This window comes from Momordica charantia, assembly GCF_013281855.1.
Source record: "Momordica charantia cultivar OHB3-1 chromosome 1 unlocalized genomic scaffold, Mcharantia_2.0 BLBB01000001.1, whole genome shotgun sequence".
NCBI lineage: Eukaryota > Viridiplantae > Streptophyta > Magnoliopsida > Cucurbitales > Cucurbitaceae > Momordica > Momordica charantia.
Window position 1 is genome coordinate 2,681,114 of NW_028275157.1, and position 27,431 is coordinate 2,708,544.

General features: G+C 40.1%; 3 protein-coding genes across 5 annotated transcripts; 2 read left to right on the forward strand and 1 right to left on the reverse strand.

The window, feature by feature from the left end:
* The first annotated feature begins 243 nt into the window (after nucleotides 1-243).
* Nucleotides 244-26,925, forward strand: LOC111024679 (uncharacterized). 3 transcript variants are annotated; one of them, XR_015792982.1, is made up of 6 exons: nucleotides 244-1,245; nucleotides 2,836-4,082; nucleotides 4,288-4,495; nucleotides 4,577-4,677; nucleotides 9,467-9,595; nucleotides 26,480-26,925. XR_015792982.1 is itself a non-coding variant. In XM_088127964.1 (2 exons), exon 2 carries the CDS (start codon nucleotides 2,860-2,862, stop codon nucleotides 4,003-4,005), a length of 1,146 nt encoding a protein of 381 aa, XP_087984090.1. In that variant the 5' UTR covers nucleotides 248-1,245; nucleotides 2,836-2,859; the 3' UTR covers nucleotides 4,006-4,245. The 3 variants fall into 3 exon arrangements, 1 of the variants encoding a protein (XP_087984090.1); XR_002603381.2 differs by having other exon boundaries at nucleotides 4,288-4,470; nucleotides 26,480-26,924; XM_088127964.1 differs by lacking the exons at nucleotides 4,288-4,495; nucleotides 4,577-4,677; nucleotides 9,467-9,595; nucleotides 26,480-26,925 and having other exon boundaries at nucleotides 248-1,245; nucleotides 2,836-4,245.
* On the reverse strand, nucleotides 16,100-17,837 carry LOC148213084 (uncharacterized). The gene is made up of 2 exons (XM_088123155.1): nucleotides 17,793-17,837; nucleotides 16,100-17,617 (listed from the first exon to the last, which is right to left on the reverse strand). The coding sequence occupies exons 1-2, from the start codon at nucleotides 17,835-17,837 to the stop codon at nucleotides 16,100-16,102; spliced, it is 1,563 nt and encodes a 520-aa protein (XP_087979281.1).
* Nucleotides 22,372-26,109, forward strand: LOC148213085 (uncharacterized). The gene is made up of 5 exons (XM_088123158.1): nucleotides 22,372-23,482; nucleotides 23,569-23,651; nucleotides 23,718-23,837; nucleotides 24,669-24,942; nucleotides 25,094-26,109. Exons 1-5 carry the CDS (start codon nucleotides 22,372-22,374, stop codon nucleotides 26,107-26,109), a joined length of 2,604 nt encoding a protein of 867 aa, XP_087979284.1.
* Nucleotides 26,926-27,431: the final 506 nt, after the last annotated feature.

A 27,431-nucleotide genomic window follows, 5' to 3' on the forward strand; every position in this document is an offset into this window, starting at 1 on the left:
CGGAGAGTGAAGGAACCTGAAACCAAAGAACTCGACACCGGTGCGGTGTCCTACCTACTACACTCAAACAATTAAGTCGGTGATAGGAATATAAAATAGGAAAAAGACACCTTAAGTGTGAGTGACACGTTTTTCACCTACTTGGTAAGGATGAGGGTCATTCCTTTTATAGACCTAGGTGGCCGACTAGGAAGGACGACGATTAGAGGTGGCCGGAGTGCAACGCGTTGTATGTGTATCATCACGGAGCACGCTTCCCGACAGCCATGGGTGCACCACCACTTGCAGCCTTGGAGCTTGTCGCCTGTGGCTGTAGGGTGTACTCGCCCTACTAGTAACATGCGTCTCTTGTTATGATCACGTACAACACGTAACCGTTTGTGGTCCAATCTCCCTTTGTGAGCGGACATGTGTCTTGTTCGGTCATGCCAACTTGTGAGAAGTAACTGTATGTGGTCCCCCGCCCCTCTAAGGCGGACACGAGTCCTACTCGGGTTTTTCGTTCAACAATAATAAATATAAGCAAAAATAATAGGAAAGAAACCTTGGTTTGTTTCTTCCCCTCCCTTTCACGTTAGCCTTTCCCCCAACGTTCTTCTTTTTCTTCCTCTCCTTTCCTTAGTCGCCCTTTCCCGTGTCGTCTTCTTCTCCAGCCCCTTCTTTTGCGAACAGTGACCACGAACGGCGCAACTCTCCGGTGACGCTCCACCCGTGCTTCCGAAGCCTAGCAGCAGCGACGAGGGGTTCTTCTTCCTCGTGCGGTGTCTTCCCCTCAATCGCACGACCCACACCGGCGCCTCCTTCCTCCGGCATTACTGCACCAGTTTTGCCGCGGCCCGAGCACAGATCGCGAACAGCAAAGGTGGTTCGTGGTGTTACGGCGTCCTCCAGCAGTTGAAACGCAACTCAGCTCCTCGGCGAACACCCACGAAGGCGGCTCACGAGTAGATTCGGTGTTGGTTGGTTCTCAGCGGTGGCGTTGTTCCCTGAACAATTATCATTACTATGTTGACAAAGGGCATTTTGCCAAAAAGCCGCATCCTTGTTCTTACTAGCGAGATAGCGTCTCTCCATCTCTGATTTCAGTCTATCGTGTCGCGATTTTGGATTTTCTGTTGCATCAATCTACCCTGGTGCAATCTTTTGACATCTCTACATTAAGGGTTCCTTCCTGAACTCAGTCTATTTATTGCTTCCATTCTCCGGCGGCCTCTCTTTCGGTTTCGACCTCCCTCGCTCTTTCTGGTAAGCTTTTTCCTCTTGCCTTCCTCTTCCTCTCTCGCCCATCTTTCTTTTTCTAGTAATGCTCTGGTCAATTGTAGTTGTGTGCTGACTTGTGATTTGCCGTCTGCTACCTGGTCTATGTTATTAGTTTCTGTTTTTCTACTATGTAGTGTAATGACATTGTCTAATTCTTGTCTCATGATATCTATCAGAATGCTGAAAATTCCCTCAATAAATTCATAATCGACTCAGAGAAACTTTTTCTCTAGTCGGTTAATTGAAGTCCATCAAACCCCCCACCCCTTTTGGCTCTGCAATTGAATTTATACGACAAATTTCCGCATTTTTGTTCAGATTTTAAAGAAGAAAACAGATTCATTCAATTGATAGTTAGCACATTTTCTTTTTAAAATGTACATAGTAGATGAGTAGATTGGCTTGGTTGGGTTAGAATTTCAACCCATGATTTTGCATGTCTTTGAAGAAGTTATATTTATAGCTGGAATGAAAGCTAAGCCAAGCAACCATTCCAAACCCTTTGAAGAAGTTATGTAGGTGGAATGAAAGCTAAGCCAAGCAACCATTCCAAAGCTTTTGAAATGAACGGGAGATCCGCACTTTTTCCCATACAAAGCTCCATATGGAGCCATTCCAATTGTTGTTACTTTTTCCCATACAAAGCTCCATATGGAGCCATTCCAATTGTTGTTTCATAACTGTTGTGGTAAGCAAACTCTACCAAGAACAGGTGTTTGTCCCAACAACTACCGAAGTCCATTATGTAGACTCTCAACATGTCTTCTAGAATCTGATTCAAAAGTTTAGTGTGACCATTGGTTTGGGGATGGAATGCTGTACTCAAATCAAGCTGAGTCCCATGTGCGTTAGTCCCATGTGCATTATGTAAACTTTGCCAAAAAATTGACGTGAAGTGAGGGTCCCGATCTGACACTATGTGCAGATCTCCAGTTCATTTTTAGTAATTAGATTGGGTAGGGGCATTTGAAAAAATAACGGGGTATCTTGCTTAGATAATCGAGGTATGGCAAAATAATTCAAATTTTCTTATCTATTGGGATATATTTCCTTGTAATCTAATCTAATTTAGTCTGCATGTTATAATGCGGACAGACCTTTTCTGGCGGGTTCAAGAAAAATTACAATGAAACTTTTTTCTGGACCGTCCAAAACTTTCTCCTGATTGAGTCACTTCTAATTTGAAAAGTTGGGATAAAAGAGGGAATGGAAGATAGTTATAATTCAGTGTTAAAAAGGTAGATTAAGTTTAGAATCATTATGGTAGGAAAAGAACATTTTGACTTAAATTTTGGAAATAAGAACTTCTACAAAAATTTTAATTGAGTTGGCATTTGTTATTAAAGCCCTGAAAAATGTGTTCATCTACCATGGATGGCAATAAAGTCACAAACTCACACATGCAGATACAAGCACACAATCTTTCCCTCTTATTCTATATTCCTTTATGAAATTTTATTTGAAGATTGTATGGAGTGATGAATGGGTGGAGATTCATATACTTAATGATGAAAAATAAAATGCCACATTGTGGTTTAATTGAGGCTAATCTTTTTGCTTTTTATTGATTGTTAGCGATTCCAGAATTGTAAAGTTGATATGAAAACCAAAGTCGAGGCTTTTTTCAAGCTTCGGTACTTACTATGTTCGAGGCAAGCATTTGCATCCATTTTGAGAAACCAACCTTTAGAAGCTTCGCAAAACTTAAGGGTTGCCACTTGTTCAACTGTAAGTGCCAACCAAGTTGAAGGGGTGGGAAAAGGGACGTTAGCACATGCCAATGACTCTTCCGAAGTTTTTCGGAGATGGGGTTGTACTGATAATGATATTGCGAAGATCTTTGCACGTGGGCCTTCTTTGCGCAGGAGTGACTTGAAACAACTACAAAACAAACTCCATCTTCTAAAAGGCCTAGGCATCACATCTCCTGACCTTGTTAAGATCATCAATTGTCGCCCTCGGTTCCTCAAATGTCGGATCAACAACAACTTCCATGACCGAATTGAGTTTTTCTTAAAAATGTTTGAATCTAAGGAAGTTCTTATTAAAGCCATTGTAAGAAACCCCTCACTTCTTACTTATGATTTCCATAATAGAATCAAACCAGTAATTTCGCTGTATGAAGAAATGGGGCTTAGTAAAAAGGATTTGATTCTCATGCTTATATCTCGCCCCACATTGATCCCAAGAAGTTCATTTAATGATGAGAAGCTGGAATACATACAAAAAACAGGACTCTCAAAGGGTGATAAGATGTACAAATATGTTGTTACAATTATGGGTATCTCACGGCTTGAAACAATCCGTCAAAAGGTTGCCAATTTGGAAAAGTTTGGTTTCACAGATGATGAGATTTTTGCTCTTCTTGGACGATCTCCCCTTATCTTGACTCTATCAGTTGATAAAGTGCAAAGGAACATGACTTTCATCTTGTGCACGTTGAAGTTGCCTGCTAAAGTTATTCTTAACTATCCCTTTTTATTATATTTTAACTTGGAAGCTGTCTTGAAGCCACGGGTGCTTCTCTCTGGAAAGATGGAGGAAATGGGTCTGCATTTGCAGATCAAAGGCCGTGCAATGCTCAGGGCCCTTAGGATGACAGAGAAAAGGTTCTTGAAGACATTTGTAAACAGTCAACCGAAAGTTGTTGCTGATGAGTTGATGGAATTCTATCAAAGTGCAAAAGGCGTCAAGCGTTTGGCAGAAACCTCAAAGAAGAACTGTTGTAGGGGATTTCCTTTCTGAACCTTGTACTCTTTTGACCTTTATGAAGCTGATCTAAGAGATATCTGGCGAGGAGGTTAAACCAATTTTAAGGCACAGTGAGTTTCCAATTGTAATTGATTCAATCATTTACAAACAGAGAATTTTTTTTCGTGTAGAGCACTTGGGTTTTTGCACTGTTGTATCATTTGTTAGTAAGAATAAAATTCAAAATCCATTTGCTGTAAATACCTATAAGATTGGTTGGCAAGTGTTTCTCAACTCATTCAATTTGTGCTGTAGATTACCTGTTTTATGTAATAGGTCATCCAGCGTGTGGCCGCACTACCTCTTCTACAATGGATGGAAGTGAAAGCTGTAAATTGTTTGGAGGGTGAACCGAGAACATGTAACACGTTGTCTACTTGTTGGCATAAATGATTTGAACATTGCCTTTCCATAAGCTCCGGAAGAGTATGGAGGTTAATCTTTGGGATCTTTGACGATGTAAGAAGATTGGATGGAAAAACCAGTGAGCATTGTACCTTCTTATCAAATATTAAATAAGAAAGCTTGTTTAGAATTTCATTTGTAAAATTTTGATTTCGTACAGCAACAGAACGGCAGCCTCGGTTCAAACTTGGAGTTACATCAGCAACCTTCCTTGAGTAAAGACGATGATTGAAAATGGCGGCTGGCATAAATGGCCACCAGGTAATGAATTGTTACTGTGAGGCTTGGTAATTAAATGACAGTTTCTCTAAATATTTTTAAAAACTAGAATGGCTAAAAGTTCTAGTGATGAAAAGTCATTTCCTAGCAAGGATTTTAAGATTGCAAAATTGTATGGCATTCAAAAATCAAGACGCATAATTTCAAGGGAAAAATAAAAAGTTCATTGAAGTGCGAGTTCTGGCTGGACAAGGTGGCTTTTCTTGGGCATTGCAGTAGACCCTGTCAAAGTAGAGGCAATCAGTAGTTCGCCAAGGCCCAACACAGTGATAGAATTCCGTAGTTTTCTTAGGCTAGCTGGCTATTACAAAAGATTTGTCCAAGATTTTTCTCGTTTAGCTGTACCGTTGACTCAGTTGATCCGTAAGAATGTCACTTTTGTTTAGAGCGACATGGGCGAGAAAAGTTTCCAAGAAATGAAGGAACGACTGATCACGACCCTTGTGCTAACCGTACCTGATGGAATCAGAGGCTTGGTGGTGTATAGTGACGTCTCTCGGAAAGGCTTGGGTTGCGTTTTGATGCAGCATGGGAAGGTTGTTGCCTATGCCTCTCGACAGTTAAAAGTGCACGAACGTGACTACCTCACCCATGATTTGAAACTTGTAGCAATAGTGTTTGCCTTAAAGATATGGGGACAATACCTTTATGGAAAAATAATTCAGATCTTCACGAATCATCAAAGTTTGAAATACTTCTTCACTCAAAATGAGCTCAATCTAAGGCAAAGAAGGTGGCTAGAACTAGTAAAGGACTATGATTGTGAGATCAGTTACCATCTTGGAAAGGCAACGTGGTGGTTGATGCACCTAGTAGAAAAGTTGCAAGCGTAGCATCCTTGGCAGTATCTTATAGTCCAGTGCTAGTTGAGTTGGACCATTACGAAGTGAAATTAGCAGTGGAAGATGTTTTGGGAAATGTTAACTCGACTCTCGGTTGAACCCACTTTAAGATAACAGATCATCGTTGCCCAAAAGATGATCCCAGCTTAACCAAAGGCTTTAGTATGGTGGGTAAAGGGGATTACACTCTTTTAGAAGATGCGACACTCCTTTATCAAGGAAGACTGTTCGTGCTAAGAAACTTTCATTTGAGGAAGGACTTGCTAGCAGAGGCACATAATACCCTGTTGTCAGTGCATCCTGGTAGTACCAAGATGTAGAAGGATCTCAAGAAGCATTATTGGTGGCACAATATGAAGTGAGAAATTGCCCAATTTGTTAGTAAGTGCTTGACGTGCCAGCAGGTGAAGGCCTCAAGGCTGAGACCTACCGGGTTGTTACAACCCTTAAGCATACAGGACAATGTGGCCATAGATTTCATTACAGGATTATCGGGAACGGTCAAAAGGGGTACACAGTGATTTGGGTGATTGTGGATCGCTTCACAAAGTCTGCTCATTTCATGCCAGACAAAGCCACCTATACAGTGGAAAAGTGGCCGGAGCTTTACTTGCAGGAGATAGTTAGACTCCATGGCATACTAGTATCCATAGTGTCAAATCGTGACCCTCGCTTCACGTCAACTTTTTGGCGAAGTTTGCATCATGCACTTGGGACTCAGCTTGATTTTAGTACAACATTCTATCCCCAAACCAATGGTCAGTTGAGCCTTTTAATCAGATTTTGGAAGACATGTTGAGAGTCTGCATAATGGACTTCGGTGGTTGTTGGGACAATCACCTGTTATTGATAGAGTTTGCTTACAACAATAGTTATCAAACAACAATTAGAATGACTCCATATGAAGCTTTGTATGTGAAAAAGTGCAGGTCTCCAGTTCATTGGGCTTAGGTTGGTGAGGGAGTCCTGTTGGGACCAGAATTGGTGCATATGACTAATGGTGCCATCCAAAAGATCAGGGCGCGGATGTAGACTGCTCAAAGCCGACCGAAAAGTTACGCATACATTAAACGTAAGGAGTTGGAATTTAGCTTCAGCGACCAAGTTTTTCTTCGTGTGGCATCGGTGAATGAGTCCTACGCTTTGGTAAGAAAGGGAAGCTCAGTCCAAGGTATATTGGACCTTTTGAGATCTTGGAAAGCATTGGCCCAGTAGCTTAGAGATTGGCCTTGCTTCTATCGTTGGCTGTGGTGCATAATGTGTTTCACGTGTCCATGCTAAGGAAGTATGTCCATGACCCTTCTCATGTTTTGGATCCCGAACCATTGTAGTTAGATGAAGCTTTGTGCTACGAAGAAGTATCTGTTGAGATCTTATCAAAGGAAACCAAGATGTTGAGGAATCGGGCGATTGACTTGGTGATGGTTCCGTAAAGAAATTGTAACAACCCGTATTTTTTAATACGGTCATTCTGACAAAATGCAGAAACGTAACTTTCAAGAAACCTTAAGAACTAAAATTATTCAGCGGAAGCAATTTCTTTACAGAATTTTTCTAAACTAACTTAACTAAATAGGAGGATGACTTTCAAACTCATGCCAGTATGCTAAACTTCACCTTCTACCGGAACGATCATTCAATCCTTCATCTGAAAAATATTTAGGAAAACAAAGATGAGTACAAAAATACTTAATAAACAATTTCCATATCGAATTTCAAAATTCATTTTCCTTTCAAAACATTCGTAAAAAAAAATACGAACAGATCAAAACTTTTAAAGTCCTTTAAAATATTTAATACAATTTTCAAAACTTTCAAAACAAATTAAATTTTCAGAAACAAAGTCTTCAAATAAGGTAAAATTTTCAGTCAATCAAAACAAACTTTCATTCTTTCAAAACAAACTTTCTTTCATTCAAAACGAACTTTTATTTGATCAAACTCAAAATCCTTCAAAACAAACTTTCTTCCAATCAAAACCTTCAAAATTCCTTCTAAAACATTTGGTACAACTTTCAAACTTTCGAATAACTAAATCATTCAAACATTCAAAACAATCTTACATTCATTCATACTTTCAAAATCAGAGTGAAATGTTGCATTATTTGGGTAGCCTACAGAACATATGTGGTTACCCGTCGGTAACACCAAATCAATCAGAAGCTTCTATCAGAGTTGTCGAATTAATATCGACCAGAACAGAGTTGTTGAAATAATATTGACCAGAACATAGTTACTTAAGTGTGAGGCCATGTGAGTGAATAACACACACATGAATCTTCATTCCCAAGGAATGCCAAACCACAAAAGTGTCTCCCCACAAATAAGCTAGAACAGAAATCCATCAATTCCAAATTAGGCTACTACTCCAAATAAGCAAAACGTTCCTCAAAACAAAATCATGACATATCCGGATAGCCCTATGAAATCAATCAAAATATCTTTCAAATAAAATGCAAAACAAATACTTACTTTCAATATTAAATTAATTCAAAACATTGAAATAATTTAAAACAAACTTTATCAATCATCCCAAAACATGATTTCAAATATTTCACAAATAAACAAAATATCTATTTCAAACCTTTAAATACATTTAAACAAAACTTTATCAAATCATCTAAGAATACTTCAAATACTTTGCAAATAAACATAATTTCAATTGCGAAATTAGTTTTCAAATCTATAATAAAACTTCAATTTCATATGCAAGATATCAATTTCAAATCTTCCTATCAAATCTAAAATACATTTTAGTTTTTGAAATACGACAAATCACTTACAACACTTTTCGAAGGGATATGGTAAATTACTTACTTCTTTCAGAAATCCTAAGAATCTAATTAACTTATTCTTTGGTAGATGTCAACTTAGAGGCCTAGAAACAACCAATATCCAAAATCAATTGTTAAATCCTATCCAAGGATTTAAAATTCAACCAATTACTAACTCAAATCCTATCTACCCAATTTTCCCATTCAAAACACTTTTTTATGTAAAATAATTAGGAAAGTATGGATTTGGGGCTACAAAACCAGATCTGAAAACTAGGTTAAAAAGCCTCTAAATTCAACAATAACAAATTTTAAAACTAGAAGAATCGATATAAATCAATACGAACAAAATTTACAAAACATTTCTCAATAAAACCAGCTTAAAAACCTTCTAAACAATTGAAAATTTGGGGATTTTAAATCTGAAAAATTTTCTGTTTTATAAAATAAAACTTCCAAGAATTTTCCATAAAACAATTAACAATTTATTGATTTTTATAGAAAAATAAGATCTGAAAACTTTATAGAAAACCTTTAAAATTTGGTAAAAACATATAATTTTTCATGTAAAAATCATAACAACAGACTATAATTTATAGGATACAAATAGGTAAACTTTTTATGCAAAAAAAGTCTCAAAATAACCAAAAAACAGTCTCATAAACAAAAAGATTCAAACCAAAAATTTTGAAAAATTTTTAGGATAAAAAGTCCTTAAAATCTTTTATTCTAAGAAACAAAGATCTCAAAACTTTTCCCAATAAACTGAATTAAAGAACTACAAATCAAGAAAAATAAAACTAAAACAATGAGAAGAAAATCTTACCGATCTTTGAGAGAAAATACCAAACTCTTCTTCCTTTCTTTTCTTTTTCTTTTGAGAGAAAACTAGGTCTAACAGTTTAAGAAAATAAAACCTAGGTTTAAGGGCTTTTATAACAAATCCTAATGAATCCTTATTTAAAAAGGATAATAAAAAGATAAAGATTTAATAAAACTCTTTCTTTTTATTTTTTTCAAATTCTAAGAAGAAATTATCTTTAAAAAATAATTTCTAAACCAAAAAGGTTTATCTTTGAGAAAATAAAAGAAAACAACTAAAAAATAATAATAATTTAAATATATATATATTTATATTTTTTTCGGTTGTTACAGAAATCACCTGGTGGCAGAAGCTACTTGGGAAAGGGAGGATGAGATCAAAGCCAAGTATCCTGGGCTCATCGAACTTTCTAGGACGAAAGTTTTTGAAGGGGGGAGTCTGTAACGGCCCAAGTTACTTAGGTCAGTTTAATCTCGAGTCTCGTGGTTTTATCCATAGTTAATTTATTTCATTTTGTTCAATTTTAATTTGTGTAGTTTTTTTTGTGAGTTTTATTTAATTACTGAGGTGTTCTTTGGGCTTTTTGTTTAGGGCCGTTAGTTTTATTTTAGCTTGGCATTCTTTTAAAATTGGGTAATTGGGCTTTTCAGTTTTAAAGCAAATGAAGAAAAAAGAATAGAAAAAAACCCCTAATTTTGTTTCTTCCCCTCCTTTTCACGTGTAGCCTTTCCCCCCAACCTTCTTCTTCCTTTCCTTGCCCTAGTTGCCCCCTCCCGTGTCTTCTTCTTCTTCAGCCTCTTCTTCGATGAACAGCGACCACGAACGGTGTAACTTTTCGGTGACGCTCCACCTGTGCTTCTATTAGAGGATATAAAATAAAATACTCTCTTGAATAATCTTATTCACATCAGAATCAAAGTATATATACACGTGTAGAAAGGGGATGTGTAACAGACTATAACAAACTAAAAGCCTAACCAATATACAAACTATGAAATTGAATATAAAGTCTAATACTCCCCCTCAAGATGGAGAGTAAATGTCAATGACTCCTATCTTGGATAATAACGGAAAGAACCTAACAGTTGGCAACGCCTTGGTGAAGAGATCGACAAGCTGTAAATGAGAGCGTATGGGTAAAAGTTTGATGAAATCGTCCAAAACTTTATCAGGAGTAAAATGACAATCCAATTCGTCTGTTCATGGAAATTAGGATTTGAAGCAATATGAATAGCTGCTTCATTATCACAAAATATAAGAGCAGGAGTAGAGACTGGAATCTGTAAGTCAGTCATGAGATGAGAAAGACACACCAGTTCACATGAAGCTATAGCCAACACTCTATATTCTGATTCAGCTGAAGAACGGGAAATGGTTGTTTGCCGCTTAGTCTTCCAAGAAACAAGTGCATCATCCATGAAAACACAGACACCCGTAGTAGAACGTCAGGAATCCAGGCAAGAAACCCAATCCGAATCTGCAAAAGCTCTCAACCGAAACGAAGACGAAGCAGGAAGAAAAATCCCTTGACCCAGGGCATTTTTCAAATAGCGTAAAAGATGATAAGCTACAGCAAGATGACATTTAAAAGGCCGTGAAACAAATTGACTTAATTTGTGAACTGTAAATGCAATATTTGAGCGCGAAATTGTCAAATAAAGAAGCTTGCCAACCAATTGTCTATACACGAAAGTACAAAAAGTAAATCATCATCAGAAAACTGTAAGTTCATCATGGGATCCATAGGAAGATGGGCTGGTTTACAAGCTAAAAGACCAGCATCTTCAAGTAGTTGAAGAGTGTAGTGCCGCTGTGATACAAAAAGACCAAGAGAGGTGCGGGCAAGTTCAAGACTAAGGAAATATTGAAGAGAACCAAGGTCTTTGAGCTTGAATCCAGCAGGAAGAAGACCCTTCAATTTATCAATATCATCAGAACAAGCTCCTGTAATGATTATATCATCTACATATACAAGAATAGCAAGAAAAGTAGGCCCCAAACCACGAACAAACAAAGAATCATCAGCTTTGGACTGATGAAAACCAAGAGATAACAAAACATCATAAAATTTGGCAAACCATTGGCGAGAGGCTTGTTTAAGTCCATAGATAGACTTATTTGACCGACAAACCAAAAGCTTCCCCTTAAAAGAAACCTCATGTTTAGGCTTATAACTCAAAGGCAAATCCATATATACCTCCTCGGCTCCTCAAAAAGATCCCCATGCAATAAAGCGTTATTGATGTCCAACTGAACAAGAGGCCATTGTTTAGAAACAGCAAGAGTAAGCAACACACAAACAGTTACAATTTTGGCAATGGGGAAAAGGTCTCAATAAAGTCTAAACCTTTCTGTTGCGTAATGCCTTTAGCCACCAAACGAGCTTTATAACGTTTAATAGAACCATCAACACGATACTTGACTTTGTAAACCCATTTACACCCAATCGTATGCTTTCCAGAAGGGAGAGGAACAACACACCAGGTATTGTTAGACTCCATAGCAAGAAGCTCATCCCTTATCGTACAGCTTGATGATAGAACTATGGTTCAAAATGAGTAGAAACACCTAGCGAAAAGGCCTTAAAATCAGAGGAAACCGGAAATAAGATATATATTTATGAAGGGGATATTGCGTAGACAAACCGGATAAAGGCGAACAGGATGCAAGATTGCAATAATAATCCTGAAGGTAAGAAGGTGGCTTAGAAACCGGAGTGGAACGCCGAAGAGATGGGGCAACTATGTCATTAGAAGCAGCTGAATTCGAGCCGAAAGATGGACAACTATGTCGGTAGAGACAATTGAACTCGGGTTGGTAATAACAATGGGATTAGACAACTCAATAGGATGGGTTACATCATTAGGTACAACTATATCAATGTCAACAACGGTTGGGGGATTGACATCAACTGTATGACTATCCATGGGAGAAGGACTAGTCATATCCATAGGACTAGGAGGATTAGCAGATGATGCAGCTGAATGACCATTAGATCCATAGGAGAAGGACTAGTCATATCCATAGGACTGGGAGGATTGGCAGATGAGGCAGCTGAATGACCATTGGACATAGCAATAATATCAAGAGAAGTATGCAAAATTGAGTCATGAACAGCAACATTAGTAGCAAGTACATCCCCGAAACAAGTAACATCTGAAGAATCTGAAATATCCATCCCAGAAGAAACACCATCAGAATTGATGGGAAGAGAAAACCCAGATAAAAAATCAGGGAGAACCGATCCAATGGTAACAGTGTGGAAAGGAAATATAGTCTCGTGAAAGATAACATCCCGTGAAACAATTTTTTTTTTATTCTGAATGTCAAAAAGTTGATAGGCCTTCATGCTAGGAGGATATCCAATAAAAATAGCAGGAATCGCACGAAGAGCAAATTTAGAATGATGTGAAGGCAATGTGGAGGCAAAACAGAGAATCGAATACTCTTAAAACAGAATAGTCAGCAGTATGGCCATTTAACAAGGCAAAAGGCATATTCCAATCCAAAAGCCGAGAAGGAGTTAGATTAATAAGAAAAAACTGCTGTAAAAAAGAAACAGGTACACGAAACTGAAAATATAGAGCACGTGCCACATTTAAGATTTAAGATATGTTGGTGTTTTCTTTCCACAACAGAATTTTGTTTAGGACAGGCAACACAAGAAAACTGATGTATAACACCCTTGTCCTTAAAAAATTTGTCAAAATGCAATTCAGGAGCATTATCGGAATGAAAAACTTTGATGCATTTATTATATTGAGTCTGAACAAGCTGGAAAAACTGAGGAATAATATTCAGTACATCAGATTTCCTATGCAGCATATAAATCCATGTGTAACGAGTACAATCATCAACAATCGTAAGAAAATATGAATAGCCAGCATGCGAAGGGGTAGCAAAAGGGGTCCAAACATCAACATGAACAAGGTCAAAAGCATGAGCAGACAAACGATTATGTGAAACAAAAGGTAAAGGTCTCTGTTTGGCAAGAGGACAAACTGAACAGGGCTCATCATGGTGAATCTTAGAAATATCAAACTGTAAACAGGTTTTTAAGGCAAGCAAATGAGAATGAGATAAGTGACCATGCCTGGCAGGCCACAGAGTAGTCTGATCTCGGACTGTGATAGCATTAACCAAAACTGGAGACAGAACATCAGACAGATTGAGCAGATAAAGTCCATCACATAATTTACCCTTGCCAATCGTCTTCAAAGTGGACCTTTCCTGAATAGTACAGTGATCAATATAGAATTGCACAAAAACAGAGTCATGTGCAGTGAGAGCACTAATAGACAACATGTTGTAGCGAAATTGAGGCACAAAAAGAACATTCTTGAGAATAATAGAACCAAGAAGCTTCACCGTGCCAATAAAGAGGACATGAAGACGAGATCCATCAGGCAATATCACATACGTAGATATAGGCAGAAGGGTTGTAAAGAGATCACGAGAAAAACAAATATGTGTGGAAGCCCCAGAATCAAGAATCCAACAAGATGTCGCAAATGAAGGCAAAGAAACATTAGGACATGTACCTGCCAGATATGAAGAGCTCGTGGAATCAGGCTTCACAGTAGCAAGTTGAGATTGTGTGAGGTAACAGCCCCCCACTACTGCTTTTACTCCTTTCGATTAAGCCCGTAGGCAATACAAAGCAAGAACAACGAGCCCGTAGGCACAAAACAGACCCACCAATTCGAGAGGGTGGGTAATCTCTCCCTACAAACAAAAGCTGCAAAAGCACAAAAGTCTAGAATGATCCCCTCATCCCAACATTCCCCTGGCCTTATAGGTGACGGCCCTTTCCCTTACATGTTCCCACTGGTCCCCAGTTCTCTCTCTTGGCCGTTAGGGCCCTCTCCCCCCACAATTACCCCTTTGCCCTTTCTATGGTAAGTCTTTATAATTGGGGGCCTAACATCACCCCCCCTTCAACTGTCACCTTGTCCTCAAGGTGAAACTCAGGAAATTGTTGGTTGATGTCGCGCACAGACTCCCAGGTTACTTCTTCTTCTGGTAAACCTTTCCAATTGACTAAGGCTTCGACTTCTCCCGTGGTGGGATTGGTCTGATAAGCAAACACTGAATCAGGTTCCACCATCCATTCCCACTCCTCGGTCAGTTGAGAAGGAATAAACTGAGTTGCCGTGGCTGCTCCAATGGCCTTCTTGAGTTGCGATACATGAAAGATGGGGTGTATGCGAGCCTCGACAGGCAAGTCTAGGCGGTAGGCGACCTTCCCAATACGTTGCAAAATGGTATAGGGCCCGAAGAACTTGGGATTTAGCTTCTCATTCCTCTTTTTAGCTAGGGATAGCTGTCTGTAAGGACGTACCTTGAGGTACACGAGGTCTCCCTCAACAAACTCGACCTCTCTGCGTCGCTTATCGGATTGCTTCTTCATAAGATCTTGGGCTTTCAATAGATGTTCCTTCAAACGATCTAATGCCATGTCCCTTTCTATCATTTGCTGATCTAGTGTAGCATTTGTCGTCTTTTGACTGCCATACAAAATCAGGGGAGGTGGGGCTCGTCCATACACTGCTTGGAAAGGCGTGGAGCCCAGAGAGTTGTGGTAGGTGGTATTGTACCAGTGCTCCGCCCATGCCAGCCAATTCCCCCATTGTTTTGACTTCTCACTGCAGAAACAACGTAAGTATGTTTCTAAACAACAATTAACTCTTTTTGTCTGCCCATCAGTTTGGGGGTGGTAAGCAGTGCTTCGTTTCAGAGTGGTTCCCTGAAATCTAAATAATTCTGTCCAGAAATGGCTGATGAAGACCTTATCTCTGTCCGAAATTATAGACCTAGGGAACTCGTGCAGCCTTACAATCTCCTTAATGAAAGCCATTAGTACTATCTTGGCTGAGAATGAGTGGCATAGTGGAATGAAGTTGCTATATTTACTCAGCCTGTCTACTACCACCAGGATGGTGTCATTCCCCAAGGATTTGGGTAATCCTTCCACGAAATCCATAGTGACATCCTCCCATATGCGATCTGGTAAGGGCAGAGGTTGGAGCAATCCAACTGGAGCCAAGGATTCAGTCTTGTGTCTTTGACACACTTCGCATTCACTCACATGCCTTTTCACATCTTCCTTCATCCCTGGCCAGAAGAGTTCCCCCGTGAGTCGTTTGTAAGTTTTGAGAAAACCTGAATGCCTGCCTACCACTGAGTTGTGGTACATCTGTAGGATCGCTGGTATGAGAGATGAGGTGCGGGGGATTACCAACCGATTTTTGTAATACAAAGTCCCGTGCTCTACATGGTACTTCTCCATACCCTCCGGGTCATCATCCAGATCCGCTAACACTTTGGAGAAGTGTGGATCCTCAGCAATTTCTCGTTTGACAACTTCTACATCTAATACTGCGAGTGCTGATAGAACTGCTAGGGTAGGGGTGGCTGGCATTCTTGATAAAGCATCTGCGGCCTTATTCTCTAGCCCCGGTTTGTATTGAATTTCGAAATCGTATCCCAGCAGCTTGGAGATCCACTTCTGATATTCAGGAGGGACGATTTGCTGTTCTAGCAAGTGTTTAAGGGCCTGTTGATCTGTGCGGACAATTAATTTCTGTCCCAACAGGTAAGGCCTCCATCTTTGAATTGCCATAACAACTGCCATCAATTCCCTTTCATATACAGACTTGGCCTGATTCTGAAGTGATAGAGTGTGGCTGAAGTAAGCAATTGGCCGTTGATTCTGGGTTAAAACTGCTCCCAACCCTGTTCCTGAAGCATTCGTCTCAATCACAAAAGGAATGGTGAAATCAGGCAATGCCAATACCGGCAATGTGATCATGGTCCTCTTTAATGTCTCGAAAGCCTCTGTCGCTTGGTTTTTCCATCGGAACCCATCTTTCTTCAATAGCTGAGTTAGGGGGGCGGCTATCATCTCGTAGTTGGAAACAAACTTCCTGTAGTAGCCAGTGAGCCCCAAGAACCCCCTGAGTTCCTTAATGTTGGTTGGCAATGGCCACACGGCTCACAGCAAACTGAGACTTCTTTAGATTCACAAAGAGAGAATTATCTCTCAGCAGATTAAAGACCATAGTTAAATGGGTGAGGTGAGTTGGCAAATCAGGGCTATACACCAAGATGTCATCAAAGAATATTAACATGCACCTGCGAAGGAAGGGTCGGAATACGTTGTTCATCAATGCTTGGAAAGTGGATGGGGCGTTGGCGAGGCCAAAGGGCATCACTAGGAACTCATAATGTCCCTCATGTGTCCGGAAGGCAGTCTTGTGCATATCTTCCTCTGCCATCCCGATTTGGTGATAACCCGAACGAAGGTCCAATTTGGAATAGATCATAGAGCCATGTAGTTCATCGAGTAGTTCTTCCACCACAGGGATAGGGAACTTATCTGGAACAGTTGCTTGGTTCAATGCGCGATAATCCACACAGAAACGCCAGCTACCGTCTTTCTTCTTAACCAGGATCACCGGACTCGAAAAAGGACTTACACTAGGTCTGATAATGCCCGCTTCCAACATCTCACTAATGAGGTTCTCAATTTCCTCCTTCTGAGCGTGTGCATATCGGTGTGGCCTTACATTGATTGGACCTTGCCCTTCCTTTAGAGGAATTCGGTGATCAATGGTCTTGTGGGGTGGGAGCTCCTCGGGTTTTTGGAAGATATCCAAGTAACCATGAATGAGTTCCTCTACTTCCGGGGGTAATTCCTCTAGGGCCTCCACTGAGCCCTTCTCAGCTGCATTGAGCGCCCTCATCTTTACCAAATAGCCTTGGTCTTGAGCCTCCCATTGTTTAGCCAACCTCTTCATTGAGACCTCGATGCATGCCAGCGTAGGATCCCCCCTGATAGTTATTTTCTTTTCTCCTCTGTCGAAACGTAGTGTAAGAGCTGGCCAGTCTGCTTCCATTTTTCCCATCGTTTGGAGCCACTGCATTCCCAGGACTACATCCAACTTCCCCAATTCTAGAGGAAGGAAGTCTTCCATCACCGTCAGTTCTGGTAATGATAAGACAATCCCCTTGCAGACGCCGTTCCCTTTGACCGCTGCTCCCGAGCCCATTATTACTCCATAGTTGAGTGTTTTTGTTTTTGCCAACTTCAGTTCATCAGCCAAAGTGAGAGAGATGAAGTTGTGGGTTGCCCCACAGTCTATCAGTAACACCACATCATGCCCTTGTATCACCCCATTAACTTTGATTGTTCTAGGGGTAGAGATCCCCACAATGGTATTAAGCTGACATTGGACGGCTTGGGTTTCACCATTTCCCTTCTCCCCTGATGCGTCCTCTTGTTGCATCTCATCCTCCAGCTCGAACATCTCGTCGTCGTGCAGAACAAAAACTCTGAGCTCTCTGTTCTTGCACTTGTGGCCTACAGTATACTTCTCCTCACAGCGGAAACACAGGCCACGCTCCCTTCCTTTCTGAAACTCTGCTTCCGATAGCTTTTTGAAGGGTGGTTCCTTCTTGGCTGCTTGTGACGCTCCCGTTCCCTGAGTTTGGTTAGGTTGTTTGCTCGAAAGAGTAACAGTGCGAGTAGGGATTGCCTCTAGGGTTTTGGTGGCCGTTTTGAACGGGGCCACTTTGGCTTTTGTCAACGGTCATAATTCCCTCCGCTTCCTTACTGGCCGTATTGATATAATTAATAAGTTGGGCCTTGCAGACTACCTGGTCCAGGCCTTTGGGCTCTAGGGCCCGAACTTCAGCTCGCATCACTGGATCCAGTCCGTTTAGGAAGGCACTTTCCAATACCTCGTCGGAGAGTTGAGGGAGGGCGGCGGCTAATGCTTCAAACAGCTGTCGGTACTCCGCGAACGTCCCCTCTTACTTGATGGATAACAGCCGCGCACACTGCTTCCCTTCTTTCGCCGGATGGAACCGGTCCCTGAGGCGTTCTTTGAGATCATTCCAGTCACGAAACTTCTCTCGGTTATTCGTGTACCTATACCACGCTAGAGCGATGCCGTCGAAGCTGATGATAGCAACCATCATCTTCTCATCGTCCGTTAGCTTCTGTATCTCGAAGTACCTCTCCGCTCTGAATATCCACGCTTCCAACTCCGGACCCACGAAGATAGGCATCTCTACCTTCTTGAAGCGATTTTTATCCGTCCCCCTGTTTCCATCTTCTTTCTCCGGATTCTCCCCTTCTACCGTTTTGCCTTTTGTCACCGAAGTCTCCCCAGTCCCCATCAACAAAGACATCGAGGTACCCCGAATAACTTGAGCAATGAATGCTTTCAGCGTCATGTTGACCTCCTGGAGCACCTTCTTTTGCTCAGCGAAGTCTTGGTGCAGCGACGTGATCTGGATCTTCATGTCTGCAACATCCTTCTCCACCACCTCACACCTGGTTTCTAGCTCTTTGACCGTCATTGTTCCCGGAATCGACGCGCTCTGATACCACTTTGTGAGGTAACAGCCCCCCACTATTGCTTTTACTCCTTTCGATTAAGCCCGTAGGCAATACAAAGCAAGAACAACGAGCCCATAGGCACAAAACAGACCCACCAATCCGAGAGGGTGGGTAATCTCTCCCTACAAACAAAAGCTACAAAAGCACAAAAGTCTAGAATGATCCCCTCATCCCAACATTCCCCTGGCCTTGTAGGTGACGACCCTTTCCCTTACATGTTCCCACTGGTCCTCACTTCTCTCTCTTGGCCGTTAGGGCCCTCTCCCCCCACAATTATCCATTTGCCCTTTCTATGGTAAGTCTTTATAATTGGGGGCCTAACAGATTGAAGCATAGCCAAAATAGTTTGACATTGAGTTAAAGTATCAGGGACACCCGAAGAAGCAGTCGACAAACTTGTAGCCACTGGATTCATAGAAGAGACAACATTAGTAGAGGCAGGGGAAGCCATAGATGCTGTTGATACTGTCGAAGGAGCAGACTACGACGAACTGTGCTGATCGCCTTTCTGTCGATAGCCATGTAGCTTATAACATCGATCAATCATGTGTCCTTGGAGACCACAATGTGTACAGATGGGACGACTCTTGCCAGATCGACTAGCCGAAGAAAATGACGATGAAGTATGAGAAGATTGAGTACTCACCGAAAGACTTACAGCTGCATTAGGAGTTGGCAAAAGAGGTATAGCACGTTGTTGTTCCTCCTAAGGGAGAAAGCCTTATTGATAAAAGGCGACGAATCCATTAGTAAAAGCTGAGCCCTAGTAGAAGCAAAGGACTCGTTTAATCCCATCAAGAAACACATGAGGTATTCAAATTGAACAAATTCCTCCATAGATTTAACTCCATCACATGAACACTTTCCACAGGAACAGGCAGGGCGATATGTAATGTATTCGTCCCAAACACTCTTAAGGCAAGTGAAATACATTGATATAGATTGTCAATAATGGTAGCCAATTCACGATTGAGTTGAAAAATTCTAAGGCCGTTCTTGTGTTGAAATCGCTCCTTGAAATCAAACCAAATATCGCGCGTCGAATCAGAGAAAATGAGACTTGCAGAAATCGAAATAGAATTAATAATCCAAGCAATAACCACATGATTATTGCGAGTCCAGGCAGATAGAAGAGCATCAATAGGTCGTGGCAACGTACCGTCGATAAACCCTAACTTATTCTTGATGGAAAGTGCAATGAGCATGGATCGACTCCAAAAAACGTAATTGTCATCGGTGAGCAATTCCGTAACGAGAACCAAATTAGATTTATCACTGTGATAAAGGTAATAAGGACTTTGAGAAGAAGAATCAGAAACAGGTTGAAGTAATTCCGATGAAGAAGATCCAATCGGATTAGACGGAGGAAGAACATAATCAACTGGTGGGACAGTGGTCATGATTCGCAAGAGCAGAGAAAATGGAAGAGAGAGAGAGAATTATACTTCTGATACCATATTAGAGTATATAAAATAAAATACTCTCTTGAATAATCTTATTCACATCAGAATCAAAGTATATATACACGTCTAGAAAGGGGAAGTGTAACAGACTATAACAAACTAAAAGCCTAACCAATATACAAACTATGGAATTGAATATATAGAGTCTAATAGCTTCCGACGCCCAGCAGCAACGATGAGGGGTTCGTCTTCCTCATGCGGCGTCTTCCCTTCAATCGCATGACCCATGGTGGCCCGAGCTTAGCAACCAACGACGCCTCCTTCCTCCGACGTTATTGCATTAGTTTTGCGGTAGCCCGAGCATAGATTGCGAACAACAACGGTCGTTCGTGTTGTTCCGGTGCCTCCAGTAGCTCAAATAGCGACCCAGCTCATCGGCGAACACCTACTAAGGTGGCTCACGAGTAGATCCAGTGTTGGTTTGTTGGTTTGTCCTCAGCGGCCTGAACAACCCAGATCTGTAATGTCCAGCCCTGCCCTCCCTGACGCTAACAGTAGCATTCTGGGACGTTTTGGCATTGACCCACACCCGTTCGAAGCCCGATCTATGTTACCCACCCTTGTTCAAGCTAGATCTAAGTTACCCACATCGAAACGAAGTCAGTTTCGTGGTAACGAACCCTTAGAACCCTTTAGAATAGATTTTTATGGCTGAAAATTGGTTTTTTAACATGCTATTTCTTTTATTGGATGCCTAGGTGTGGAACCAACACAATAACTATGAGGGTTAGGAGTGTGTAAGTAGTACCAAGGGCGGGTGTGTGCATTGTTGTTTGCAAATTGAAGCTTTATCTTGCTATTTTCCTATAAATGTTGAAGTTGGTTGAGTAGGTTCGACATTGCTTGTGATAACTTAATTGTTGTTGGATCTGTTGAACCGTTGTGGCTGAATGAATATATGTAATTGGGTATTTGTTGATTTGATTGTCGAGAACTCATTGTGGTGTGTTATTACTTGATGATAAAAATATGTTTGCTTATTGTGAGGGTGCTGCTTTGTTTCTATACTTTGCGTAAGATAAAAAGTATGCTAAAGATTATTTGTTGTGGTCATGTGATTTGTTAAAGTATGCTGACTGTTGTGGAAAATGGTATGCTTGTGTCCTTATGTTTTGGTATGTTGAAATGTTGAGTTAGAGTTAATGTTGTTAGCTTGGTTAAAGGGCGTGTTCTAGAATAATGGTTGGAGGCTGGGAGTGAAATGTAGAGTTGGTTGTTATGAATGAGGTTGGATGAGTGTCAGGGCCCCAGGTGTAAAAGGTTGGGGGCTGATACGTCACTACTGGGTGTTGAGGCTCTGGGTATAAAAGGTTGGGGGTCGATACGTCAGTTCTGGTAAAGATGAGTGTCGAGGCTCCGGGTATAAAAGGTCGAGGGTCGGCATGATGAATCTAGTTGGGGGATGAGTGTTGGGCCTTGATGTGGTGGCGGTCAAGAACGAACACATTGAGTAGTTGTTGAGGCCTTGGTTATAAAAGGTCAAGGGTCGATGCACAGTTCGAGGCCTTGGGCAAACTAGTCAAAGGTCGAGTGTCGGGGCGTTGGGTATAAAGGGTCAAGGGTCGATACGATTCGAAAGTGTTAGACTTGGAGAATTAAAGTAGTGAGATGTCTTAGGGAGAGCTAGGGGCTAGTGGGTCTTGTGGTCGAGGTTGCTGTTGGTTTTATGGTGTTTTTAGTAAATAGTTATTGTAAATACTTATTTATTATTTTTCTTTTATTATTTGTAATTAGTATATTATTGTGATAGATTTTATTTTGGCTTGTTTCTCACCTCTACTTAAGGTGAGTTAGGGTTCTATTATTAAAGATAGATGAGAAATAATTATTTTTTCTCTCCCAAATTTGAGATGGTATCAGAGCCAAGAGGTTGAAACCCTAACCCTAACCCTAAATCCCACCGCCACCCACTTTCGCCGTCGTCGACCGCTGCATACACATTGCCGCCGACGCTATTGTCAGCTCGTTGTCGTCGTGGGTTGGAGAGTGAGTTTTTTCGGATCGTCGTCTTCGTGGGTTACGGATCACAGACGCGGGTTGTGTTTGCCGCCGGGTTACAGGTTTCAGCCGCAGGTCTTCGTGGGATTGCATCGCCGCCGCTACCTCCCTCAGTTTCGCAACAGGTTCGTGGGATTGCATCGCCGCTGCCACCTCCCTCGATTTCGCAGCAGGTCTTCGTCGCCGTCGCTCCCTTCTAGGGTTTCGACGCTGCTGTTTGTTTACTGATACTGCCTAAGGGTTCGTCGTTGCCGCCTGCCGTCGCCACCTAGGGTTCCTCCGCCGCCGGTTGCCGCTGCCGCCACCTCGTTTTTTATTATTTGCTGCTGTTTTTTCTACCATTGTGGTTTGTTGGTGAGAATCAGTAGCCATGGTTGATGTATCTTCAAAGAAAACAGATCAGCCGTATAACTCTAAGATTTCTGAAACCCGGTTCAGCCCCAGTGGTCATCTTGTCCAAATAACTAACATCCGGCTTAATGGAGACAATTTCCTTTGTTGGTCCCAAAGTGTTCGGATGTATCTTCGTGGGCAAGGCAAAATTGGTTACACTACTGGAGATAAAAAAGCACCGGCTGCAGAAGATCCTTTATTTACTACGTGGGACACTGAAAATTCCATGGTAATGACTTGGTTAGTTAATTCCATGGATGAGGAGATTAGTGCCAATTATATGTGTTATTCCACTGCAAAGGAATTATGGGACAATGTGAAAGAGATGTATTCTGATGTAGGGAATCAGTCTCAGGTCTTTGAACTGACTCTAAAGTTGAGTGAGATTCGACAAGGAACAGATACGGTTACAAAGTATTTTAATTCTTTGAAAAGAATTTGGCAAGATTTAGATTCATTTGATACTCATGAGTGGAAATGTTCAGATGATTTTAAACTTTATTTGAAAATCGTAGAAGAAAGTCGAATTTTCAAATTCCTTGTTGGCCTAAATGTGGAATTTGATGAGGTTAGAGGCAGAATTATTGGTAAGCAGCCACTTCCAACAATTGGTGAAGCCTTTTCTGAAGTTCGCCGTGAAGAAAGTCGTCAGAATGTTATGCTCGGTAAGAAAAGTACAAGCAACACTGTTGAGGACTCTGCATTGGTGACGGAAGCATTTGCAAATAAAGCATCAAATCATCAAAGTAAGGGAAATGAGAAACCTCGTGTATGGTGTGATTATTGTAATAAATCTCGACACACTTGTGAAACTTGCTGGAAGCTTCATGGAAAACCAGCTAACTGGAAGAGCAATAAAACGGGTGAGAGAAGTGGTGGCAGTCAGTTGTCTTCTATTGCAAATACTGTTAACTCTTACCAGTTCAGTGAAGAGCAAGTTGATCAACTCCTGAAGCTGCTAAAGACTACTCCATCATCTGGTAATCCTAGTGTTTCCTTGGCACAATCAGGTAATTATCCTCATGCTTTATCATGCCTTAATTCATCTCCGTGGATTATCGATTCCGGAGCTTCCGACCATATGACTGGTTCCTCTAAACTCTTTCAGTCTTACTCTCCTACTTATTGCAATGAAAAATTCGAATAGCAGATGGTAGTTTCTCTTTTATTGCAGGAAAAGGAACTATTCGATTGACTGAAGCTATTACCTTAAAATCTATTCTCTATGTTCCTAAACTAGCATGTAATCTTTTATCCGTCAGTAAAATCTCTAAAGATTCTAATTGTCGTGTCACTTTCTTTGAAACTCATTGTGTCTTTCAGGATCAGGATTCGGAGAGGATGATTGGACGTGCTAGGATGCTCGATGGTCTCTACTTCTTTGATGAATTTCCAACTAGTAATAAAAAAGCTCAAGGCTTGAGTAGTGTCAGTTCTCCTTCTGTTAGTGAAAAAATAATGCTTTGGCATCGTAGGCTAGGTCATCCTACTTTTTTCTATTTAAAATTCTTGTTCCCAACCTTATTTAAAGGTGTTGACTGTTCAATTTTTCAATGTGAGAGTTGCATTTTGGCTAAACATCATCGTTCGACATATTTTTTTCAACCTTATAAGGCTTCCAAACCTTTTTATTTAATTCATAGTGATGTGTGGGGGCCTTCAAAAATTTCAACTCATAGTGGAAAACGTTGGTTTGTAACTTTCATTGATGATCACACACGTTTATCTTGGGTTTATCTAATGACAAAAAAATCTGAGGTGAAAGGCTTGTTTATTCATTTTTATCATATGATTGAAACTCAATTTCAAACAAAAATAAGTATTTTCCACTCTGATAATGGGACAGAATATTTTAATGACTCTTTGGGAAATTTTTTCAACAAAATGGTATTGCAGAACGAAAAAATAGACACTTACTTGAAGTCTCTCGTGCCATTATGTTTTCAATGCATGTATATTTGTGGAGAGAAGCAATTCTCACGGCTGCAAATCTAGTAAATCGAATGCCTTCTAAAATTTTGAAATTTAAAACTCCCTTGAATTGTCTAATAGAATGTTTTCCCGAAAAAAGTTTTTGGGTGCACTACTTATGTTCACATCCCTAGTTTTTTTGGGTCCAAACTTGATCATCGGGCAGTCAAATGCATTTTTGTGGGCTATGCCTCCACACAGAAGGGTTACAAGTGTTTTGATCCGACAACAAAAAAAGTTTATGTCAGTATGGATGTGTCTTTTTTAGAAAATCAGCCATTTTTTCCCCAAAATTCTCTTCAGGGGGAGGAATCCAGTTATGAAGGTAATTTTTGGGATCTCTCTACCCCTATTCCTAATATCATTTGTCCTGATGGTCCTGATGTCCCTAGTTCCTCAATGCCAATTGTAGAAAATTCTTATTCAGGGGGAGAAACATTACAAAATGACCCTAGTGATCAAAATCTTGAGCTTCAGGTTTATACTAGAAGGCGACCAAATCAAAGGAATGAAGATCAGAGAGCTGACTTGTCACTAAACCAGTCTAATACTCCGAGGAATGATACTGAAAATGCTGGTAACGCATCTACTATTCCTACTTCATCTCCCAATTCAAAACAACTTACCTAATGTGTCTGATCTTGATATTCCCATTGCCCTTAGAAAAGGTGTTCATAGGTACACTAAATATCCTATTGCTAATTATCTTTCATATGAAAACCTTTCAGATAGTCATAAAACTTTCACTTCTAGGATAAATAACATGGTTATTCCAAGGAATATTGAGGAGGCCCTAAATGATTCAAATTGGAAATTAGCAGTTATGGAGGAGATGAACGCTCTAAAACTGAATTGCACATGGGACATTGTAGATTTACCAAGAGAGAAGAAAACTGTAGGATGCAAATGGGTTTTCACTATAAAATGCAATGCTGACGGTAGCATTGAGAGATACAAAGTAAGGTTGGTAGCTAAAGGCTTTACTCAAACCTATGAGATTGATTATCAGGAAACATTTGCCCCCGTTGCTAAGATTAACTCCATTAGAGTTCTTCTATCTGTTGCTGTTAACTTAGATTGGCCTCTTTACCAATTGGATGTCAAAAATGTCTTTCTCAACGGAGATCTTGAAGAAGAGGTATTTATGGATTTACCCCCTGGTTTTGAAATGGATATTGGAAAGAATAAAGTGTGCAAATTAAAGAAATCTTTCTATGGTCTAAAACAGTCTCCTCGAGCATGGTTTGAACGTTTTGAGAAAGCAGTCACTAGCTATGGATTCCTTCAAAGTCAAGCAGATCACACTATCTTTTATAAGCATAGTGGAAATGACAAAATGGTTGTGTTGATTGTATATGTTGATGATATTATTCTCAGAGGCAATGATGTAGATGGATTGGCCTCTCTGAAGAAAAGACTCGCTAGTGAATTTCAAATTAAAGATTTGGGAACTTTGAAATATTTCCTAGGGATGGAATTTGCTAGATCGAAAAAAGGGATCTTTGTTAATCAAAGAAAATACATTATTGACTTACTTGAAGAAACAGGTTTACTTGGGTGCAAGGTAGCTGAAACTCCTGTGGAATTGAATTTGAAGTTGCAAGCTGCGAAAGACGAAGAAGTTAAAGATAAGGAGAAATATCAAACTCCTGTGGAATTGAATTTGAAGTTGCAAGCTGCAAAAATGCAATTCGATAAGTTGATTAACAAGCTGGCAATGGAAGATATCTTTAAACCAGCTTGAGGGGGAGTGTTGGTTTTATGGTGTTTTTAGTAAATAGTTACTGTAAATACTTATTTATTATTTTTCTTTTATTATTTGTAATTAGTATATTATTGTGATAGATTTTATTTTGGCTTGTTTCTCACCTCTACTTAAGGTGAGTTAGGGTTTTATTATTAAAGATATATGAGAAATAATTATTTTTTTCTCTCCCAAATTTGAGAGTTACTTTGAATGCATATGTGTGTTGATAAACGTTATGATCTATCGATGCGTGAATGCGTGTTTAATATTTTGTAACGAATGTTGTGTTCTGAGCATGTTGTGTGTAGTTAGAGGTGGCTACTTATGGTGTATTTTGTATACTCACCTTTGAAATTATTGTTTTCAGGTGAAGATTAGAATTATGATCATGGTGATGACGTAGAAGAGGCTTGATTGAGGAAGGACTATTAGGCTGTGAGACCTTTTGTTTTCATTGCTAGGATGGTTTGGTGTCATTCTTAGTTATTCGGACGCCTTAGTGAGGGGTTGTTTAGGGGCGGCCTAGTTAGTGTTATTTTGATGAGTGCGAGCACTTTCATTTAAACATATGTTTTTGTTTAATTAGACTTGTGTTAGGTATTATACTGTAGGTAAAGCAGGAGTTTATGTTTCGTTAGCACGCTGAGGGTAGGTTGATTCTTTTTAGTCATTGAATAAAATACATACTTCCCAGGTTTTGTTAGTTATTTTTTGCTTTTGGGAGAGATAGTTTGTTAACGTTTCCTCGGGAGTGTTGTTGAAATTATGGGGCATTACAATTTATGTTAGTCTACAAACATCTGAATCAAACTAAAGAGATTCACTTTATGATCACTTTCTTAAGATCATAAGCAAATCGTTTGTAAAGTGAAAAGATTCATTTATGAGATGAAGTAGCCTTAAAGATCTTGAAGAATATGAGGTTTTATAAAGATATTAAAACCTATCACTTTGATTAAAGTTCAATGTGATTTGTATAGACAAGATTATTAATTATGTAGTGGCATTTTTCATTCTCTACGTGGATGACATATTACTCTAGAATGATGTAAGATTGCTATCTAACATAAACAATTTACTGCCTAACAAATGCCAAATGAATAATTTGGAATATCTCAATATGTCTTAAAAAGACCTAAATATGTATTGTCAGGACAAAATGTTGGTTTGTCTCGGAGATCTCATTATTAACAATTTGTTGCTTCGTATTTGATGCAAACTTCGAAGAATGGTAATGCACTATTCAGACATGAAGTTATTTCTTCTAAGGACAATTATCCCAAGATACCTCAAATGTTAAGGACATAGGATTAGTGGAG

What these genes read in the sequence shown, in the direction of transcription:
- LOC111024679 (XM_088127964.1), top strand. Translation starts at nt 2,860, where the DNA reads ATGAAAACCAAAGTCGAGGCTTTTTTCAAGCTTCGGTACTTACTATGT.
- LOC148213084 (XM_088123155.1), bottom strand. Translation starts at nt 17,837, where the DNA reads ATGCGAGCTGAAGTTCGGGCCCTAGAGCCCAAAGGCCTGGACCAG. An exon ending in AGCCCAAAGGCCTGGACCAG is followed by an intron (nt 17,618 to 17,792) that starts GTAGTCTGCAAG and finishes AACCAAACTCAG; the next exon opens with GGAACGGGAGCGTCACAAGC.
- LOC148213085 (XM_088123158.1), top strand. Translation starts at nt 22,372, where the DNA reads ATGGTTGATGTATCTTCAAAGAAAACAGATCAGCCGTATAACTCTAAG. An exon ending in AGCTTCCGACCATATGACTG is followed by an intron (nt 23,483 to 23,568) that starts GTTCCTCTAAAC and finishes CTTTTATTGCAG; the next exon opens with GAAAAGGAACTATTCGATTG. An exon ending in GAATGATACTGAAAATGCTG is followed by an intron (nt 24,943 to 25,093) that starts GTAACGCATCTA and finishes AAAACCTTTCAG; the next exon opens with ATAGTCATAAAACTTTCACT.